The sequence below is a fragment of the Chroicocephalus ridibundus genome, chromosome 4 (assembly GCF_963924245.1).
Source record: "Chroicocephalus ridibundus chromosome 4, bChrRid1.1, whole genome shotgun sequence".
NCBI classification, from domain to species: domain Eukaryota; kingdom Metazoa; phylum Chordata; class Aves; order Charadriiformes; family Laridae; genus Chroicocephalus; species Chroicocephalus ridibundus.
Window position 1 is genome coordinate 67,879,425 of NC_086287.1, and position 20,504 is coordinate 67,899,928.

Below are 20,504 nucleotides of genomic sequence, written 5' to 3' on the forward strand. Positions count from 1 at the left end.
GCGTGCGCGGGGCGCATGCGCGGTGCCCTGCGCGCACGCGCCGTCCGCTCTTCCTGGGGCTCGGCGGCGGCGGGCGCGCGGTCAGTCAGCGGGCGGGCGGCGGCCCCGCGGCAGGTACAGGGGACGGGGCGCGGGAGCGGCGGGCGGAGAGCCGGGGGGAGGCGGCCGGTGACCCGCCCTCGGCCCCGGGGGTGCGCGCCTCGCCGGGGGGAGGGCTGGGCCCGGCCCGGCGGGAGGCTGAAGCGGGTGGCGGCCTGGGCCCGGTCGGGAGTCGCGGCGGCGCGTGGGGTGTGCCTGAGGGAAGGGAGGGTGTGGGGGGGTGCGGGGCGCTCTCTCCGCCGGCCGAGATAGGCACCGCCGCCTCCTGCAGCCCTTCCGCTGGCCGGCCGTTACCGGGCACTTGGGGAACCGGGCTGCCCGCGGGCTTTGCTTCCTAGGATAAATATGTATGTGCTATAACAGCTGCTAAAGCTCTGAATAATAATAGGCCAGCTCACAACCTTTGAATGCCGAACGGTTTATTACATCGTAGCATAGAGAAGAGAAGGCTCCAGGGACGCCTTAGAGTCCTAGTCTCTAAGGGGCCTCCAGGAAAGCTGGGGAGGGACTCCGGATCAGGGAGGGGAGCCATGGGACGAGGGGCAACGGTTTTAAACTGAAGGGGGGAGATTTAGATGAGATCTGAGGAAGAAATTCTTGGCTGTGAGGGTGGTGAGCCCCTGGCCCAGGTTGCCCAGAGAAGCTGTGGCTGCCCCATCCCTGGAGGTGTTTGAGGCCAGGTTGGATGGGGCTTGGAGCAACCTGGTCTGGTGGGAGGTGTCCCTGCCCCGGGCAGGGGAGTGGGACTAGGTGGTCTTTAGGGTCCCTTGCAACCCAAACTGTTATATGATTGCTATCCTTTGGCCACCAAAGCATCAGTCTTTGGGCAGGAGTTGTGAGGGGCCAGGCTGGTGCTGCCCAGGTAGCCGCTCACTGTGGTGGTTAAAGGTTCGTAGAGCCGGGGACGGTGTGAGAGAGGCTTGAAATGCCTTGGTGCTGCCCACTTGGGTTTTTTCCTAGATGTTTTCTATCAGTTCATATTTATAGATGCCAGTATTGTATGCAATAAACATTTAATTGAAATAGGTTAAATTATATATGCTGACGTAAATTATTTAAAGCTGGTGCGTGTAGTTATCTGATATTCCTATTTAGTTATTTAGCCTGAGCGATGTAAAAACTTCTGGAATTAAGTTACTCTGGTTGGTGTTTGTCTGTACTGGGCGTGCACCAGCTTGGTGCCTGCTGCCGTCGCAGCTCCCTGGATTGCGGGGCATTCCTCTGGTACCAGGTGGGGCTGATCCTGTCAGCCATAGCCTTCAGTTACTGGAAGAGTTTGGGATGGGCCAGGGTTCCCTGCGGGTGTTCCGGAATGCCTTCAGTTGGAAGTGATCTGTCAAATAAACTTAGCTTCTGTTTGAAATGTTGTGTGCAGAGGTGGTCCAGTACTGCTTCTCCCTCTTTCTTTTTTTCTCTCCCCCTGAAGACAGCTAGATTTGGGGGAGTTATTTTTTAAGCTGGAATACATCTTCTGAATTTACTGGAGGGGGAAAACATCTGTCAAATTTCAGAATAACTTTCAGTCATAAATTACCGCATGTTTAAAAACAATTGCATTAGCTTTATAAAATTTTAGAGCTGTAAACATCCTTTATCATTTCCAAGTTTTGGGGCTGCTGTGTGCATAGCACACTCCTCTTATGCCTTGGTTTTATTATCTTTACAGAGGTAAGCTCTGAATGGTAGCAGCTGTTTTAATTGCGCAGATCTCTTCTGTATGTTGCCCTGGTAAAGGCATAGTGACACTACTTTGATATTATTAACTTATAAATTATATTCATTCTTAATATTGAAGGCACATCTCCAACACTTACTAAAGAAGCTGGCTTTAGATGCAGGCTTTCTAGAGTGGCCCAGGATGTGGGGAAGAACAGGTCATTAATGAAATAAACTGCTTGTCTTTCACAAGCATCCTCTTTTCCTGTAGAACACAAGCAGTATAGTGCTCTGTGTAGTCACATTGCGTTCATGTGACTTTTAAATGGTATGAAGGATTCATTTTTATTAACAGTTACCATTTAAAATTATAAAATTATGAACTGTTTACCTTAAAGGAAAGAAATTGTGTTTATATGATTGCCGGACAATGTATACAGTGCAGAATCAAAATAACTACTTTTAAAAAAACAGTTTTTAGACAACTTGCAGAGTAGACCATGTGGACCCTTTAACACTATGCCAAAGGTACTTGGCTTGGTGAACTCCTAAGAAAACATGAACTGTTATCTCAGGCGTGGAAGCTGCTGAAGGTCCCTTCCAACCCAAACTGTTCTAGGATTATGAATCTATGAAGATAGGGTATAGATATTTCTCCTTTCTGTCATTTTTTCCCCTGAACTTTATTATTGATGGCTCATCAATGTATTTGTTGAAGTAAAAGCAAATGGTCTGTCTGTTCTTTTTTCAGGCTTTCAGTGGGAAAGAATTCTGGAGATACAGAGTGGTATGGGGACTGTTGGGTGGGTTTTTTTTTTTTAGCGCTAAACTTACTTGCTGTCACATCCTCTGAGGAGAAGCGAGGGGGAATAGAAGTGGCAGTTGCTTCAGTGCATTTGGGGATGATGGTCTTGCACTGTTCTTCATCCAGAATAGATTCATAGCTAAGAGCTGGGTATTGTGTTATCTAGAACCCGTTAGTCATTGGGACCTGGCTCAAACGTGGAGAAGGTTCAGTGGAGTGCCTTACGCCCAGGTTGAGTGCTATTTGGCAGAGCAGCACACAGCCGGGTTAGGCTGGACGGGCCTTTGCAGAGGAGAGTAGGGCTGGGCATCAGCATTTGGCAGGAAGATCAAAATGAAGAGTGGGAGGAAGATGGAGTCTGTCCTGAGGGGCAGGAGGAACCCCTGACATCTGAGTTGTGTGTGGGAGCGAGTGACTGCGTGTCAGGGACTAGCCTAAACATTTTTTTATGGCCCTCTGATGCTGGTTAGTTTCTGTAGGCATCGTTAATGTGGACTGAGTCTAGTGCTGATAGTAATTCTTTGCTTTGCAGAGTTATTGCTTAATCCAGTTCAGCTCAGCGTTGAGGGTACAATTTAACATATATTTATTTTGTGAAGAACTTACTGATTTGTACTAAGTAGGAGAATTGAATATATTTGAACGTAATTCTTCGTTTGTATTAAACTTCTGCCAGACTTGTGCAGGAAAACTGTATTGGTTCAGTTTCATACCTCGATAGCCACTTGTGCTAGTTTTTAGGAAAAACACCATGCGTTGTATTTGCAGCTGTTACAAAGCATGACTGCTATTAACCTGTCCCTAGTTGTGAATTAGGCTCAAGAGTGAAGTAGATCTAATCCATAAATGTCTGTGGTGAAATACATGGATGCCTGAAGTGCTTGGGAGACTCTTGGCTGAGAATTCACGCCCAAGTTCTACTTGAATCCTCACTGCACGAATACTGAACCTTTTTATTTCCACAGGACCTAGTACTACGGAACAGCAGTAAGCTTAGCCATGGAGAACGCAGAAAATACAGAGGAGGAGAAGCCGACTGTAAGCAATGACAGCATAGACAATGGCACTGAAACGGCAACAGAAGAACAGCATATGGACTTCAGTACAGAAATTATGAGTGTAACTGAGATGGAACAGTCGCCTGATAGTTCCCCTGACTTGAATGAAGAAAACACGCAGGAGAGTGAAATTCCAAATATTGAAAGTTTACAGACAACAGATATTGAGGCTTGCTTCCCTCCAGATTTTGACAAGTTTTGGAAAGTAGTAGAGGACAATCCCCAGGATTTCACAGGATGGGTATATCTACTACAGTATGTAGAGCAGGAGGTTAGTACATGCCCCCTCTTTCCTTAGCCTTCCGGAAATAAACAAAGAAAACCAAAACAAGTCATGGATATTCCAGTGACAAATCTAGACCTATACATCAGGGTTTCCTAGACACTGTTTTAAGACAGTTGCCCTTGCCAGTGTCATCAGCAAAGATCACAAAATAAAAACAATGGCTTTTGAGACAATGTTAAAATAGTAATTATTTTGAAAAAATAATGTGAAGGGGTTTTTTAGGTAAGGATTCATTGCTTTTATTGTGTATTTCTTGCAGAACCACCTACCAGCTGCCAGGAAAGCATTTGACAGGTTTTTCACGCATTATCCATATTGCTATGGATATTGGAAAAAGTATGCAGACCTTGAAAAGCGACACGACAACGTTAAGCAGTCTGATGAGGTATGTAGGTAGCTGGGCGCAGCTATTGCCATTGGTCCTGTTAGCCAAATAATGACTAACCTACCACAAGTCATTTGGCTGCCAGTACCTGCCATGTATGGTCAGGTTTGTAGGGATTTTGTTTGCACTTGTCACGTCTGTGGCATTTGTAGCTAATGTTTTTTCTCTTTGTTGGCAGGTGCGTTAAACCTCTACAGTTTGTCAAGCTTTGCAGTGCAAGCCTCTGTATTACACTGCAGCTTAACAAGTAGGGCAGGGCTTTTCTGTCACTTACATTTATTACTCATTTTCAAAACAATATAGTTGGTTTGCTGGTCACAATTGCTACATCTTATTGCATTTTTGGTCAGACGCTGTCAATGATGCTCTAATGGGTCTGTGCCCTATGGTCTGTACCCCAAAGCCTGCCCACACAACCTGGTCAGAATGCAGGGACCGCTGCGCTTTGAAGATCAAGACTCTGCACGTGGAGATCAGAACATTGCCATGTTCTATCCAACCTCCACCCAAATGGTAATGGTAGATTATTTAAACAAAATTCCAGTAATTAGTATTTCTAAGGTTCACCGGATAACACAGTGTTGCCTCTCTATTAGGACGCCATTAAGTATTTGAAGTACAGTTCATGTTCTCTTCATAGGTTTATCGCAGAGGGCTTCAGGCAATTCCTCTTAGTGTTGATCTTTGGATACATTATATAAACTTCTTAAAGGAGACCTTGGACCCTGCTGATCCTGAAACTAACAGTACTATTCGAGGGTAAGTTGACAGCAGACTAAGTGATACGAGAAGCCCATACGTACAGTCTAATGACAGTGTTACCAGATTAAGGTAAGGGGCGAGCTAATACCAGCCTGCAGGTACTTTAAGGACTTTTAAGAGATGATGGAGCCAAATTCCATAAGAAGGGGTAGACAATACAGTGTGGTACAAGGGTCAAAGGTTGTGATGACAGCTTCAGACTAGACGTTAGGAAATACTTGGTGTAGCACTGGAACAGGTTCACCATAGAATTTTTGGAATTAAATTCATTGGAGGGTATGGCTAGAACATGTCTGACCTCATCTGTTGCTGGCAGTGGTCTTGGTTAGAGTAAGAGGTTGGACTGAAGTTTGACACAAAGCCTTAATTGAACTTACACTGAAGCAGCTTCTAGTGTATGAAGTGTATGAATCATGTATCTACGTGATTGATGTATAGCTTTTGTGTGTTAAACTGCTAAGTAATGGTTTTAGAATCTTTAGAAGAGATAAGTGGTAAAAACTGTGCATTTTCCTAATATCTTGTGTTCCTGCAAGGGGGTTTTCTCGTGCTTTTATTTGTTCTTTTGTGGTAGGGGGAAAAAATGTGAGTGTGAACTTCTGGAATTTCTAGATACCTTGCTATAGATATCTAGAAAATACTTTGAAGAATTTAAATAATGAATGTAAGTGTGGTTGCGAGTAACTGAGGATGGTCATAATCTTTAAATAAGAGTCAGAACTTTTCTTCCTTGTTCTGTCAGCACATCCAGAAACAACTGTAAAATTATTTCATTTTTCAGAGCATATGAACATGCAGTGTTAGCTGCTGGGACAGATTTCCGTTCTGACAGACTATGGGAAATGTATATAAACTGGGAAAATGAACAGGGAAACCTAAGGGAAGTTACATCCATCTATGACCGCATCCTTGGAATTCCAACACAACTCTACAGTCATCACTTCCAGAGGTAAAGAGAGAACAAAGATTTAGTTAATGCTATGAATTTCTTAAGCACACACTAACCTATTTCTGTAAATGTGAAAATATTCACTTGGAACAAGGACTTGAAATAGTTATTGAGTTTTATATACTTATTTATTTACATACTCGTACAGTTTGACGGATTGTTTTGAAGTACTGATACACTTTTTAGGAATTTGGGTTCACATAAATTCACAAATTCTACAGTGGAATAAAGGAAGGCCTTGGAATTGTGAGGAAGAACAGAGGACGTCTTTGAAAAATCAGAATGAGCAGTTTTGAACTTTTACTTCCTCAAGCGATACTCACGTGTGGTGAAACACTAATTTAATTGGCTAAAGAGAAATATTTCGTTAAGTTTTAGATAGTTGAATTAATATGGAGAGGTAAACAGGGCATGAGAAACCTTAGTTAAATTATGCACCAGTCTTCCCTGTAATTTCTACAGGTCTTTTAGTTTTGGAAATAAAGTATCTTCCTCTAAATCTGGTCTTGTCCTTTGCCATGAATTTTACATGGCAAGTGGTCTGTCTTCGCCACTGAAGTTTGTTGCTATTTCATCTCTCTTTGAAATGCGAAGCTTTTGAAGCCTGATAGATAGTAGAAGTCGCCTTTTGTCTGTATATTGTCAGCGGTTGCATTGCCAGTGTCGTTCTAGATCGATAATGTAATGCAGAACCCCTCTAGGATTTATTATTGTGCTCTGGTTATGCAGAATATTGAAATGTAAACCATCAAACTTGTGTTGACTTGTTTCTAACTATTCTTAGGTTTAAAGAGCACATACAGAACAACTTGCCTCGAGATCTTCTGACTACTGAGCAGTTTGTTCAGCTGCGCAGAGAACTGGCATCTGTGAACGGCCATAACGGGGAGGATGTGCAATCTGGAGATGACCTGCCCTCTGGTACTGAAGACATAACTGACCCTGCCAAGGTACGTACACAGGGGATGTTCATCAGCATATCTTGCCTTACTCTGTGGCTGAGTTTATTTGCAGGCAATGTAGTCTATCTGTAGCTGAGGTGTTGCCGTAGTTCTCTTGCGTATCATTGCACTTTGGCTCAGGTGATAACTGCTCTTGTCTACAGGATGTATCTTTCCAATATTTTCATAGGTATCAAAGAAACGGAGTTCAAAAGTGAAAGAAGTGATGTACAAAACTTTAGGAATGAACGGTCTGTGCGGGTTCATGGCCTTCACAGGCATATGGAAACTTGGAACTGTCCAAAGGAATTGCTGAGTCTGAAAATGTACACGTTCTGAAACCAAGTTTGACTTGGATCCAAATTCACCTTTAATCTCAATCGTCCTTAACATAGAGCAAAACTTCTGATAGAAAACCAGTTCAGCTGGGTTGCAGTAAGGGCCGAGGCACCATCAGGGCAGCACCCTATCCCTTCCCCTAGCTGCTTAGCGTAACATTTAATGCATCTGTGATACTTTTAATTTATACATATCACACTTGTCATAAAATGCATTTACAAAGCTGTTACGGTGTCTACCTGTGTTACATTTTTAAAAATTATGTTTTAGCTAATCACTGAGATCGAAAACATGAGGCACAGGATCATTGAGATTCATCAAGAAATGTTTAACCACAACGAACATGAAGTCAGTAAGAGGTGGACATTTGAAGAAGCGGTAAGTTTGGTTTTTTTCTATGTAAGGCAGCACATGGCAAGAGTTTTGAACATAAGACTGGGAACTAGGAATTTTGAATAACAGGCGTTATAATTTCAAGTGTTGTGGGCTTTGAACAAAGATTGAGTTTTTCTTCTCTGGCATTCTTCATGTGAATAGGCAACTTGTGAGGCCAAGTGTTATCTGACAATTTAAAGATCTTTAAGCAGTATTTGGAGAGAGGCAAGATAGTGTATTGTTTACTACGCTGTCGTTAAATATACATGCATGAAATGCTGTGTAAGGTAGTACTGCCTTATGTGTGTGAGGCATTGCAAAATAACAAGGAGGTGAAGGTAATTCTAATTGAAAAGGTGAGCCTATCCTAAAAAGAATGCAATTTGTGTGATGAAGAGAGAAAAAGCAAAAGGTCTCTGGAAGCATGCTTTGCTACGTTTCGTTCAAAGCAATGTGTAAATTTTCTGTGCTGAACTCTGTCCCACCCGGCTCCTCTTGTAGTCATCAATACAAATGCAATCTCGCTAGCTTTTGGAATAATCAGCTTAATGGAAGTATTTAAGATGAAGCTCTGCCTTTCCTTGTCATGATTCTCAACCAAATTTTGGATTTAATTTGTAGGACATGCGCTAGTACAACAGTAAGTACTTTAGTTGTATGTATATATGTGGACAATACTCGTTTATCATGTCCTTGTTACGTTGTGACGCAGGTTTGCAGGGGATAAACTGCACTGAGTTCTTTCTCAGCTTCTGTAAACACTTGCACTCAAAAGGCTTTCTAGAAAAATAAGTTACTAGCCTAGAATATATTTATCAGCAACATCTCTTCATCAATACTTGGGTAACCCCAGCAGAATTATTATTTGAATAGATAATGAGGTATCATTCCGAAGTCCTGTTGATTTAAATGGCATTACCTGAATGGTGTGTGGCTGTTTGGGGTTTTTTTTAATTTTTTAAGCAACTTGGTGGTATGCTTATTAGTCACAAGTTGCCGTACTGTAACTCTTGCAGATAAAGAGGCCTTACTTTCATGTAAAACCCCTGGAGAAAATTCAGCTGAAAAACTGGAAAGAGTACTTAGAATTTGAGATAGAAAATGGCACTCATGAACGAGTTGTGGTCCTCTTTGAAAGATGTGTTATTTCATGTGCCCTCTATGAGGACTTCTGGATTAAGGTAAGGGAAGTGGCTTACCACCCATCTCCTGCCGATGGCATACATTGATCTAGTGACTAACCTTTTGTACTCTTGTGGAATTTTGTTCATATATAACTATATCTGTTGCATTAGGAGATGGTCTGCTTGCAACCAGATTTGACTGCTGCATATGCCAACTTCGTTGCCTCTCTACGTCCTTCCTTACAGAAACTAGTCTAGTGGTTCAATAAAGGTGCTGAATGGGTTTAAACAAAAGAATTTTATCGTTCTGGCATGTTTTTAAAGACAAATACAAGCTTTAAATTTTTCAATCTCTGCTCTGTTTTCAACTATAGTATGCCAAATACATGGAGAATCATAGTATTGAAGGAGTGAGGCATGTCTACAGCAGGGCTTGCACAATACACCTTCCTAAGAAACCAATGGTTCACATGCTGTGGGCTGCCTTTGAGGAGCAGCAGGGTAAGAGCAGCTTTCGTTTTTGCTGGGAGGGATTCTGGTTTTAAGAGGCTGTTGGATGTCTCATATCTTAAACCGTCTTCACCGGTGTTTTAGGCAACATTGATGAAGCAAGAAGAATCTTGAAAACATTTGAAGAGTGTATTCTAGGGCTAGCAATGATTCGTTTGCGAAGAGTAAGCTTAGAACGCAGACATGGAAACATGGAAGAAGCTGAACACCTGCTTGAAGATGCTGTTAGGAATGCCAAATCAGTTAGTGAATCGTCGTTTTATGCCATCAAATTAGCTCGGCACCTCTTCAAAGTACAGAAAAATCTTCCAAAGGCAAGAAAAGTGCTGTCAGAAGCCATAGAAATTGACAAAGTATGTGTTCCCTCTTTGCTGTATTAAAAAATAAATAAATCCTGGTAGTTTTCTCTCTTTCAGAACTATTTTTTTAAAAGTATGGCAACAATGATGACAGGAATTGTAACTGTATGTAATGTTTCATTACTACATGGAGACACCAGTCCCTCTAAACTGATGTTGCCGCATTTGCAGCTTCCAAATCTGGAAGTCTGCAGATTTTTTTTCATCAGAAGCACAATGTGCTTCATGCCTTCATTTTTCCTTTTTAGGATCTTAAATATTACAGGTGCGTTCACATATCAAGGTGAACAAAATTGATCATGTAGGCAGTACTTGCAGATCATTTTGTATAACCGCAGAAATATTTGGCACTCCAGATGCTATTAGCTTACTATTAGCAAGGGGTGACATCTGTTTTTGTAATGTTAGATCACTTCTGATCTAATTGTGAAACAAACCAGGTCAAAGATGACCGATGTAAAAAGAAAATATTTTTATTGACAATTTTAGCATATATTTATGATGTAAATGTTCTGATATGCATCTAGTAGACATACATTCAGTGTTAAATACCTAACGTGACAGATGTACGAGTTCTAATACATCTTTTGCGCAGGAAAATACGAAACTCTATCTCAACTTACTTGAAATGGAGTACAGCGGCGATCTCAAGCAAAATGAAGAAAACATCCTGAGCTGTTTTGATAAAGCTGTCAACGGCGCATTATCTATAAAAATGAGAATTACGTTTTCTCAGCGAAAAGTGGAATTTCTGGAAGATTTTGGTTCTGATGTAAACAAGTAAGACGTAATCTGTGCAATGGCCAAATTAGGGTCACCACAAGGCTGCTTGCAGGAGTAGCAGGGAAGGGGTAGGGTTAGTGGTATCCACTAAATTGTTTCCTTTGTGCCATCAGCTCTTTATTGAGGGATAGCTGCTTTTCTAAACCAAATCCCTACCTTTAAATAGGAACCTCTTTTCAGAAAATTATCCCTTTTTTTTCTGAAATACCCAATGCCTCATAGAGCAAAGTTCTGCTGCCCGTAACTTCTTACTGTAGTTTTCTCTTGCTAAGTCTCCTAAAGGGGGATGTTCCTCAAAGAGAACATGAAATGTTTTGTGACACAGGTATAATTTGATACTCCGTTCCCTGAGAGCTGTTGCTTGAGATGTTCACATCTGCATTGGTTTGATTTTTCTGTGTTCAGAAGCATTAACAGTGCTGGACACTTACGTGGGAGGATCAGATACTAGAAGTGCAACTTCTTAATTAAATACTAGATGTACTTTTTTCCTTCTTAACTCCCTACTGTAAAACAAGTGTTTGATTTTGTTTACAATTTGCAGCTAATTAACTTGGAAGGACTAAGCATGCGTTAGTTTTTCTGCTTTGTATGTTTTTAACAATAGCTGGTCCTTAGTTTCTGCTGACTGAACACTCTAACTTGCGTGGCAGCCAGGCGTTGCAAGTCTGGGATCCTAGACAGACCAAACAAAATGAAGTCTGCAGTTCCCAAACAATACTAGAGCACAGAATAAATACAAGAAATGGTTTTCACCAAGAGTAATATTGACAGAATATTGTAAGCTGTGGTATGCAGCAGATTAAATGATAGCTGGCTATTCATGGGAATTTTACCTAGGAAACAGAAGTATTACTCTTTCACTCAGCAATATATGGTAATACTTGAGATATAAATAATATAGCTTTTCTGTGCTGCATTAAATATACATATGTACTTCCCATGTTGTTTGGGAAAAGGCTGTAGGTGATACTTTGGAATTGTAATGATTTTGTCTAATGCTAATTTCCAGTATTTAAAGAAATGTTGATTCCTAGATATCAGTGCTGCTATAGATGGCATCAGTGCGCAGCTGAGGGAATGCAATTACTGGAGGAAGCAGCTGTATCACAAATAAGTTTTAGAAAACTTCTTTATAAAAGAACTGCATGAAGTGTGAAAAAAGCTGAGCAAGTTGGGAATTTCTGAGCTAACAAAATTCTTCAATATGTGTTGTGGAATCCCCCTTCAAATTAATTTTTTTTGGCTTTCCCATCTTCATGGTGGATCACTGATTAAAATTTGATTATGGTTGAGTGGTTTAGAATGCTTTTGTATTTGTACAGTTTGAAGTAGACACTTAAAAATGGTTGCTCATGTGTTTAAAGCGTTGAGCAAATGGTGAGCAAAGCTTTATTTGTTTCTGTCTCCTTCAGGCTTCTGGATGCCTATGATGAACATCAAGCCCTTCTGAAGGAGCAGGATTCTTTAAAGAGGAGGGCAGAGAACGGGTAGGAAGTCTGCTCACCTGAGGGGATAAACGAACTCAATAGATGACGCAGCGTGGGGTCGCTGGAACACGTACTACACCAAGCTAGAGCTGAGACAAAGCACTTTGGAAAGGCTTTAAAAACAGTTCCAAGAACAGTCTTGGGAACTGTGTCTTTTTCTTTAGGTTTTGAATATTTATACATACATTTTTCAGCTTTAAACCTACTGCTTGCAAGAACAAAATCACTGTTGTCTTAAATCACTTAAAGTGTATACTAATTAGGGCTATACTGTTGGCATAAATATTTGGAAACAGATTTATTGGAAAGTAAACGTTTCAGCTATGTTTCACAGAAAAGCTAAACGGTCCTCGTAAATGTAACTCAATCTCTAAACAGAAACATGCTTTAGCTCTCTCAGTTTGAGCACCAGAACACTTTAAAAACCAGACTGCTGTTCTGAAGCCCAACAGGGCACCAAATTTGAAAATATCATTTACCCTTACCTGTTACAGCACTTCTCACACAAAGACATGCTTAGAATTTGATCTAAAATACCATTTACAAGCAAATATTCACTTCACAGATCAGAGGAGCCAGATGAAAAGAAAATGCTCACAGACGACCCAACTTTGGCATCGGCACAGATGATGGACGGAGACATGCAAGTCAACCAGGCCGCGTATAACTACAACGCCTGGTACCAGGTGGGTGTTGCTTTGGTTACTTCTAGAGCGTGTGCAGTCTGACTGTATGCACATTGGGGTTTTCCCGGTGGATTTATCTGTCTATGGCCCAGCATCAGTTGGTGAGGAAAGCTTGGGAGTAAAAATTTAGCTTCTGTTTTTGTTGATTCCTCTTTGATCTGCTATGCAAGTGTAAAATATTCCTCTTGGGGCAGATGAGCGGTTTGGTGGCTAGCTCTTCAAGCGCAGGGCTGCGTGACAGCACTGAAGGGCATTGCTGGCTGAGGGCAATAGACCCGTTGTGTGCTGCAGTGTTTTGCCCAGGAGACTTGCCTTGGGACGCCAGTTTACTTTCTCCAGTTAGTAGTTCCTGTAACATCTGGGTGTGGGTTCTGTGACTTGTACAGCGTCCAACTGAAACTTTGGCTGAAGCAGTTTAATTTGGGGCTGTGACGTAACGGTGGATGTGGAGCCAGAACACAGACAGTTCAGGTGTCCGTTACCTTCTATTCCCTCCCTTCTTCCTCCCTCTTATGAGAATCTGTTGAAAGGGGAGTGAGGCAGAGCCATAGAGCGGGAACCAGAGGGGATCTGAGGGTTAGTGAACCTCTGACCTGTCCTGCGTTTTCAGACTTGCCGCACACGTGTTTATTAAGGGACTAAAAACACTATGGGCACCAGTACCAGCCTCTGCACGGACCCTGGGTACAAACCTGACCCTGGACTCAAACGGAATCCCACTTCAGCTTTGCCTCTGGAGCAAAGCTGACTCCCAGTGGAGCTTTCAGGTGGTTGGGAATTCAGGGGCTGCCGAGGAACTCCTGGCTTGTTCCCAGCCTGAGGCATGGGCTGCGGGCAGGGCCTCGCTACAGAAGGGCTGACACCCTAGCGTTCTGGGGGTGACGTGGGCACGGCGACACTGGCACAGCCACGCTGGCCACTCTTCAGAACCATTGCAGTTGCCAAAGGGAGAACTCAGCTGTGCCCTTCTGAATCAGAGATCATGGCTTGTCACCAGCGCTCTTCCTGCAGCGTGGGCAGTCTGACTTACGCTATTATGTTGTGTTTGTTTTCTAGTACAATTACCAGAATGCCTGGAATTACGGACAGTATTATCATCCAACTTGATCCGAAGAGTGAGTGAAGTTCACTGTGCTGCAGTTTCAACAAAGATGGAATAAAAAAAAATTATATTTTTCTAATTTAGGGATGTGAAAGAACTGTTGTAATACCTGCTTTTTGGTCTTTTGCATGTGAAATGAGCTGTTGTTCACAGGGTATGTGTGAAGCAAGACTTGTGTGCTGGTTACTGATAAATGGTATCTCTCTACAATTCTAGTTTACCATAAATGCATTTTTTTTTTTTTTATTTCCCTGCACTAATTTATGGAGATACCTGAAGATTTTTTTTCAGCCCCATAATGATTCCATAGACTTAATCAGTACAGCTGTAAGTTTTTGGGTTTTTTTTTTTTTTTTCCGAAGCTGTTGTGCCGAGCAGTGTTGGGTGCCGCTGTTGGCTGCTGCAGGACGGGAGCAGGTCGGGGGGGGCTGGCAGGAGCAGAGCTGTCACCTCCTGCTCTGTGCTCCAGCCGCAGCGTTGCAACCTGCTCCATCATGATATCCCTTTCCCTGCCCCAGCCAGCAGCTCCCAGACTGCTGCTTTATCTCGTTACGATTGAAACTCGTCAGAGTACGATGCAGCCTTTGCAAGCTGCGGTGTGTATTTTCTATTCTATGTGGGGGTCAAAAATTAAAACGCAGTGCAAAATGATGTTGCATTCTTTTTTAAAAAGCACAAACTGTGTTTGGGATGATTTTTGTATTTAGAGTTTTTCATGTACACAGTGTGAGCAAACTTTTTTCATTTTGATCAAAGTGATCATTCCCATTTTTGTAATAAAAGCAAGGAATTCAGTAGTTCTCTGAGCTTTCTTGGGTTGCCTCGTTCAAGCCAGAGTCTCGGCTCAACACCTGCACAAATTTCTGTGGCTGAGGTACAGGAACACATACGCTTCCCTTCTAGAAGGGGGGGCATCACGACTTGACGCTTCTATAAAACACCTTTAAAGGAGAAATGTAGTGCCTAGAGTATAAATGTACATTTTTTTCCTCTTCCCCTCTCCTAATAGTTTAGGTTATCTGAAATGGTAGGGCAAGTGCTGTTGTAAAATTTGGCAGCTACACAAGACAACACCTTGCTGAGGACTTGTGTATTGCAGTATATGCTTTACAGTGAAAGCGTGCTCAGTACAGCCTGGGATCGTAACAGGTGTGGCTGTTCCAGATGGGTCTAGTTCTCCTTCCACAGTTTGATGGAGATCTGTGCAATTTTCCCCCCCACAGTAAGAGAAAGAAGTTTTAAGGGGATCGTACACACAAAGAAGTGCAGTCACTTGCATGTATAAACTATGTTTTCTTTAGTGGTGTGTTACTGTACAGCAGTTGGGGGCAGGGAAAACAAACTTGATTTCAGTACAAGGCCACAGTTGTAACTATATCCTGAAGTTACAAGAGCAAAACTGCATTGTCAGAAGCTTTCTTGATCAGAAATGGATTCCCAGCAGCCAAGGGAAGTCTTCATTTCATTCAATATCCACCAATTCCACTTCAAAGAAAAGTTTTGCATTTGGTGGAATCCTGTTGGCACACGTTAAGGAAGCTTAAAAAAAACCCCAGCCCACAGTTATCACATCCATCCGTGTTAAGTGAGTTAGCACCTGTCCTGTTTCTCATGTGTCAGTTTTCTATTTCACTGCCCCGTTTTAACATCCCGGATTCAGTGCGGAGCCACAGCTGGTCTCTAAACCCAGCTGTCATGAGACGCTCAGTCCCAGTTCCGTGGATAGCCCTTTATTTAGACATGTCTTAATAAAGCATTTGGAAGCAGCTAGAATAAAAACGCCAGCAGCAAACACTGGCGGGTTCTCTCCCGCAGTACTCCCTACAGGAGTTTTTCTTCAAAACAAATGGGCAGTTGCATCCATCCATTAAGTTCACTGAATTTTTTTTGTACTGTTAACATTCTAAGCCTGCTATGCGTGCCAAGCGAATGCTCCCCCATTACAGCCCTCTCCATAAAGCACCTTATTCCACCAAGCATTTCCAAGTTGCTTAATGAGTAATTAGTTGTGGAAGGATACTTAGCATCAGGCTGCCCTTTCTTGCCGTATGCCCACTCAGGTTCAATCTCCAGTTGAGCCTTCTCTCCTTTACTCATTGTTAAGAGAGCTTCATCCCACTGAAAAACCAAACCAGAACAAACTCAAACAAACCACAAAAGAACACAGCAGTCTCAGAGAGCTTAAGTGCATTTCACATGCTTCTCCCGTTTGCTGCTGTGAGTAACTGTGAATACCGCGTCATTTTCTCCAGCACGCTCACCCACCCCAGCGTGCGCTGCGAGGTAGCTTCACCTTTTGATTTGTGGGAAGAAACATCGCCTTTGGCGGACGTTCCCTGTTCCTGTGTTAGTTTGCACTGTACTTGGCAGTGCAGATTCCTGCTTTTACATTGTGATGATACTCATGAACCAATGCAGTAACAAGCTTGTTTCTAAGGAATTATCCTGTTTCAGAAAGCGCTTCCCAGGAGACCACCACACACTGTACCAAGGGGTTTGTCTCTCTGCCTCACGTTTCCCTGCTGTTGTGCAGTATCAATGGATTACCCTTTATTTGAGGATGATGCTTAAAGACTTATTTCAGTGCTTGTCCCTCTTCAAGACTCGCTTGCACTGCCCAAAGCCGGTGTTCTGTTTAGCACTGTATCAACACTTCACAATGAGCAGCTGCTGCTCACGCCTTGTAACTGTGTGAGGAGGATACCTGGCAGCCACACAAACACGGGAGCCAAGAGGCTACAGAAAACCCAACTGACTCCTGCTTCTGCAGTACTGGCCACAAGCCCAGGGACATTTCCCCCTCCCAGTGCCAATCCCTTCACCCATAAAGGCCTTTTTCCTGCACAGCGGCAGCATGGAAGATTATGCTGGGTCAGGTTCGTTTTGTTTTTTTAGAGTCAGGTAAACATAAGACCCTTCTTGCATTCTTGCCTCGTGCAGACAGACACCTGTTTCACCACTGGCTCAGCCACAGCCAGAGTTAAGCACCTCCTTTGCACATCAGCTGGTATCTCCCAGACATGCCAAGTTCACACCAGTGTCTGTGTAACACGTTACACTGTGTTCCACACACTACTTAACGAGAGGAATGACACTGCAGATGAATGAACGCATCCATAAAGAACAAATATTACACCGGCGGATGTAAACCCTTTCCAATTGCCTTTTTACCTCCACCAGAAACAAGAACAGCAGCTTAAAATTTGCACCCCAGTCATAAATCCTGTGGAATGAAAACTCTTTTTGGGTTCTGAGGGAGTCATTAATGGTTTACTTACACCTCTGATTACTTTTCCTATGCCAACTTTGAAACTTAAAGGTTTGGCTGCTTTTTTCTTCTTTGAACCTGAAAGACAGTTTTATGTGCATTTGCTTTAACATCACACCAGCACATTCCATGCTTCTATCTAAAGTTACTATTAAATCATGCTTTATATAAATATCTGTTCTTACTGTATTATTTTGAGCCCATTATCAGATTTCTAGAAGTGCACTAAAAACGTTATGAAACATGCAAGTTGCACCAAGAGCTAAAGCTGATGAGCATCTTTAAGATATTGATCCACTGAACTCCAAGACTCATTTCTGAATTACTACAGTTGATGGTACAAGTCATAAACACATTAGTGAACCAAAAAAAGTCAATACAGAACACAGAACAAGTACAATGGCTCACAGACAGTATTCCAGTGACAGCCCTGCTGTTCCTCTCGGTCTTGGGCATCGCTGCAGGAAAAGTGTTTCTAAGACTGCAGAATTTCATACACCTAAATCCCGATTGAGAAACTGCCACAAAAATACCAGCAGACTTCTCTGCAGTGGATACGGAACACCAGACTACTTCAAATCACTCTCATTCCAGTGCCTCCGCACTTCAGGGTTTATTACAGAAGCACACCAAGACCTGTCTATTTAGAGAAGCGATCTATGCTGTTGGTGCTCAAGTTCCACAGATAAAGGGAGCTCCCGCAGGAGGAGCCATCTTTCCTCCCAAGTAGTTTCAGCCCTGATTAAATCCCTGCATTTCACATTATGTATGGCTGGAGAATACCAGACGTGAGGCCTGGCAAGATGCAGCACTGTCACTTGACACCAGCCACTCCCAAAATACTGCTCTGCGCTCCCTCATGGAAAATCAGGCTCCGAGAGCAGACTGCAGAGACAGCCCCAGTCAGCCCAACACCACCACGGTAAAAGTAGTTTGTCACGACTCCCGCCATGCACAGCTTCCATAAGGGAGCGCCTGCCCAAGGCTGCTTAACGAGTCCAGCTAATTTCTTCTACCCACATTTGCAACAAAAGCCAAACAGTATATACGTGACCTTACTTGTTTGAATATTGGTATCGAAGACTGTTCCATCTTGCAGTTTGCCTGTATACCAGCAATGAACAGTGTCCCCTTTCTTCGGGAAGTTGGTTTTATCGCCCTTCTTTAAAATTGATTTTGTATACTTCGGCGGCCCCTAAGTTTATAAAAACAAGAGTTATGACTGCTGCATTAACTAGTCTCAGACCAACTACATTCAAGATGGAACAATGAGTTAGTCCAAGGCACCGAATGAACAGATGCAGTGTTAGTGAATGGCACACTCATGCGATACTGCAGGGCTGTAGTATCTGGGGAAAACACAGCAGCGTAGGTGCAGTTTTCAGCAAAGGCTGAAGCTTTGGGAGGGAGGCACAGTGCCGATCACTAATTACATTACAGAAGCTGGGTAAGCTTAAGGCATGGTACCAGACTTCTTGCAGTAATCAGGTTTTTGAAGACCTGGATAACCTGGCTGGCCCACAGAATGTGGGGTTGGAAGGGACCCCCGGAGCTCGTCCAGTCCAACGTCCTGCCAAAGCAGGGTCACAGGAATGGATCCATGGTGGGGTCTGAATATCTCCAGAGAAGGAGACTACACAGCCTCTCTGGGCACCCTCAAAGTAAAGAGGTTTCTCTTCATGTTGAGATGGACTTCCCCGTGTTTCAGTTTGTGCCCGTCGCCCCTCGTCCTGTCACTGGGCACCACTGAAATCCACCCACGAAATCGCCCAAATAAGGCGAGTCAGGGGGTGCTGCACCCACCTCCTCTACGGCCTCCTCGGGCTTCGCTGCTTTCCCCTTGGCCTCCTCCACCTTGGCGGGCTTCGCCTTCTCTGCCGCCTTCTCCGTGCCATCCGTGCCCTTGAACCGCTGAAGGGAGGCAGAGGGGCATCAGCCATCAGCCACCGCCCGAGCCCCGGCCGCCGGCCCCCACCACCCCGGTTCCAAACCTGCGTGTGGAAGAGCTGCGTGTAGGCCGCGATGAGCTGTTCCTTATTCGCCGTCTTCGCCACGTTCTTCACCTGCCCCAGCAGCTTGTGCTCCGCCAGGAACTGCAAGACACGCCGGTTGAAGGAGGGACACACAGAAGAGGGGACCCCCTTCCACACACCCACCCCTTACCGCCTGGGCTGCGTGCTCCTGAAGGAACTTGATAATATCCTTCTTGGGCAGCGCCTCGCTCCGCAGCTCCTCAGCGCTCCAGGGCTGCGCCGGACCCGCCGCCGCCGCCATTTTCCCGCCCGCCGCCGCCGCCGCCGCCACCTCCTCCTCCTCCTCCACCACCGGCTCCTCCTCACGCACCGCCCAGCCTTCCCGTCGGCCCCGCGGGAGCCGCCGCAGGGACGGAGGGGTGGGACCGGAGACGGCCGAGCCGTCTCCGGTCCCACCCCTCCGTCCCTGCGGCGGCTCCCGCGGGGCTTTCAAGCGGCGGCGCTGAGGGAAAATGGAGGACGCTGCGCCTCGGCGCGCGTTACCTCAGAGCGGGTGGGAGCCGCGCGGAGCGGTGGTGCCCTGAGGGAGAATGAGCGGCGGCCGGCAACGAACTTTACCTCAAGCCTGGCGGGTGGCGGGCGGGAAGGCGACGGAGAAGAAGAAGAAGGAGGAGGATGAAGAAGAAGACGACGACGATGAGCTGCTGTTGGCGGCGGCCGCGGCGGCGGACCCGAGCCCGGTGGGGGGTTTCTGCGCGGCGGTGGGGTCCATTTGGATCTACCCCACCAACTACCCGGAGCGCGGCTACCAGTTGCGGATGGCCCGCGCCTCTTTGCTGGCCAACACGCTGGTCTGCTTGCCCACCGGGCTGGGTAAGACCTTCGTGGCCGCCGTCGTCATGTACAACTTCTACCGCTGGTTCCCCTCCGGCAAGGTGCTCTTCCTCGCCCCAACCAAGCCGCTGGTGGCCCAGCAGATGGAGGCCTGTGCCCGCGTTATGGGCATCCCGGCCCGGCACATGGCCGAGATGACAGGTAAGGGACGGGGAGGGTCGTGCTCGGGGGTCGCCTCAGAGGTTCACCATCGAGGCTGCTTAGCTTAAAGGCAAGGGCAAGCACCGTGTTTTCACGGTACAAAAAAAAAAAAAAAAAAAAAAAAAAAGTCTTTTTTTTAGGGCGAGAAGCTTTTCAGGGGTTAACTTCAGGGTTTTTTTGCAATAGTTAAAACCCCAGGTCGCCAATGTAAGGGTGATGGAGCAAGGGGAGATGTTTTCTGGAGCTTTGGGGTGCAGCCCTGTGGGCCATATACAGCCTTGGGGCTTCCGCATGGAGATTTATATGTCTGCACAGAAAATATGCTCTGTATGAAACTTAAGACAAAGGATAACGGCTTTTTTCCCCTTTTTTCCTAACTTCATGAGCTGCGGTTTGTTGCTGACTGAAGTAACAGCCTTAATGACCAAATCCGTTACCTGTTCTTAAGTACAGCCTTCTGTCAGAGGAGGGGTAGGTTAGGTGTGGGGCTGCAGAGGGCTAGGGCCCATCTTGAGTTTT

The 20,504-nt window shown here is 44.6% G+C and overlaps 3 protein-coding genes and 1 non-coding gene across 11 annotated transcripts in view; 3 read left to right on the forward strand and 1 right to left on the reverse strand.

The window, feature by feature from the left end:
* The first annotated feature begins 11 nt into the window (after positions 1-11).
* PRPF39 (pre-mRNA processing factor 39) lies at positions 12-14,491 on the forward strand. 6 transcript variants are annotated; one of them, XM_063333734.1, is made up of 14 exons: positions 12-114; positions 3,526-3,889; positions 4,164-4,289; positions 4,930-5,048; positions 5,833-6,000; positions 6,785-6,950; positions 7,551-7,658; positions 8,672-8,836; positions 9,154-9,280; positions 9,374-9,642; positions 10,244-10,428; positions 11,847-11,921; positions 12,487-12,607; positions 13,664-14,491. In XM_063333734.1, exons 2-14 carry the CDS (start codon positions 3,560-3,562, stop codon positions 13,712-13,714), a joined length of 2,010 nt encoding a protein of 669 aa, XP_063189804.1. In that variant the 5' UTR covers positions 12-114; positions 3,526-3,559; the 3' UTR covers positions 13,715-14,491. The 6 variants fall into 6 exon arrangements, with proteins under 6 accessions (XP_063189804.1, XP_063189803.1, XP_063189805.1 ...); XM_063333733.1 differs by lacking the exon at positions 12-114 and adding an exon at positions 2,241-2,558; XM_063333735.1 differs by lacking the exon at positions 12-114 and adding an exon at positions 4,640-4,802 and having other exon boundaries at positions 3,867-3,889; positions 4,164-4,536.
* On the forward strand, positions 9,725-9,810 carry LOC134515734 (small nucleolar RNA SNORD127). Its single transcript, XR_010071101.1, has one exon. It is a non-coding gene; the product is annotated as a small nucleolar RNA SNORD127 (small nucleolar RNA).
* Positions 14,492-14,982: 491 nt separating the features above from the next.
* FKBP3 (FKBP prolyl isomerase 3) lies at positions 14,983-19,251 on the reverse strand. The gene is made up of 7 exons (XM_063333740.1): positions 19,141-19,251; positions 18,969-19,070; positions 18,781-18,888; positions 18,037-18,172; positions 16,988-17,055; positions 15,730-15,827; positions 14,983-15,226 (listed from the first exon to the last, which is right to left on the reverse strand). Exons 1-7 carry the CDS (start codon positions 19,249-19,251, stop codon positions 15,172-15,174), a joined length of 678 nt encoding a protein of 225 aa, XP_063189810.1. The 3' UTR covers positions 14,983-15,171.
* Positions 19,252-19,424: 173 nt separating this feature from the next.
* FANCM (FA complementation group M) overlaps positions 19,425-20,504 on the forward strand; it is a 71,477-nt gene continuing 70,397 nt past the window's right edge. For all 3 annotated transcript variants that reach the window (XR_010070882.1, XR_010070883.1, XM_063333729.1), the window contains exon 1: positions 19,425-19,985. Coding sequence is in view for 1 of the 3 variants with exons in the window: in XM_063333729.1 (XP_063189799.1) it covers positions 19,541-19,985 (445 nt within the window). In the remaining 2 variants the exon portion in view is untranslated. The remainder of the gene's footprint in view (positions 19,986-20,504) is intronic.

Excerpts from the sequence above, each read along its gene's own strand:
- PRPF39 (XM_063333734.1), top strand. The coding sequence starts at position 3,560 with ATGGAGAACGCAGAAAATACAGAGGAGGAGAAGCCGACTGTAAGCAAT. Across the intron at positions 6,951-7,550 it reads ACATAACTGACCCTGCCAAG|CTAATCACTGAGATCGAAAA; the intron begins GTACGTACACAG and ends ATTATGTTTTAG. Across the intron at positions 9,643-10,243 it reads AAGCCATAGAAATTGACAAA|GAAAATACGAAACTCTATCT; the intron begins GTATGTGTTCCC and ends TCTTTTGCGCAG.
- FKBP3 (XM_063333740.1), bottom strand. The coding sequence starts at position 19,251 with ATGGCGGCGGCGGCGGGTCCGGCGCAGCCCTGGAGCGCTGAGGAGCTG. Across the intron at positions 17,056-18,036 it reads CGATACCAATATTCAAACAA|GTTCAAAGAAGAAAAAAGCA; the intron begins GTAAGGTCACGT and ends ACTGTCTTTCAG. Across the intron at positions 15,828-16,987 it reads TAGGAAAAGTAATCAGAGGT|TGGGATGAAGCTCTCTTAAC; the intron begins GTAAGTAAACCA and ends TTGGTTTTTCAG.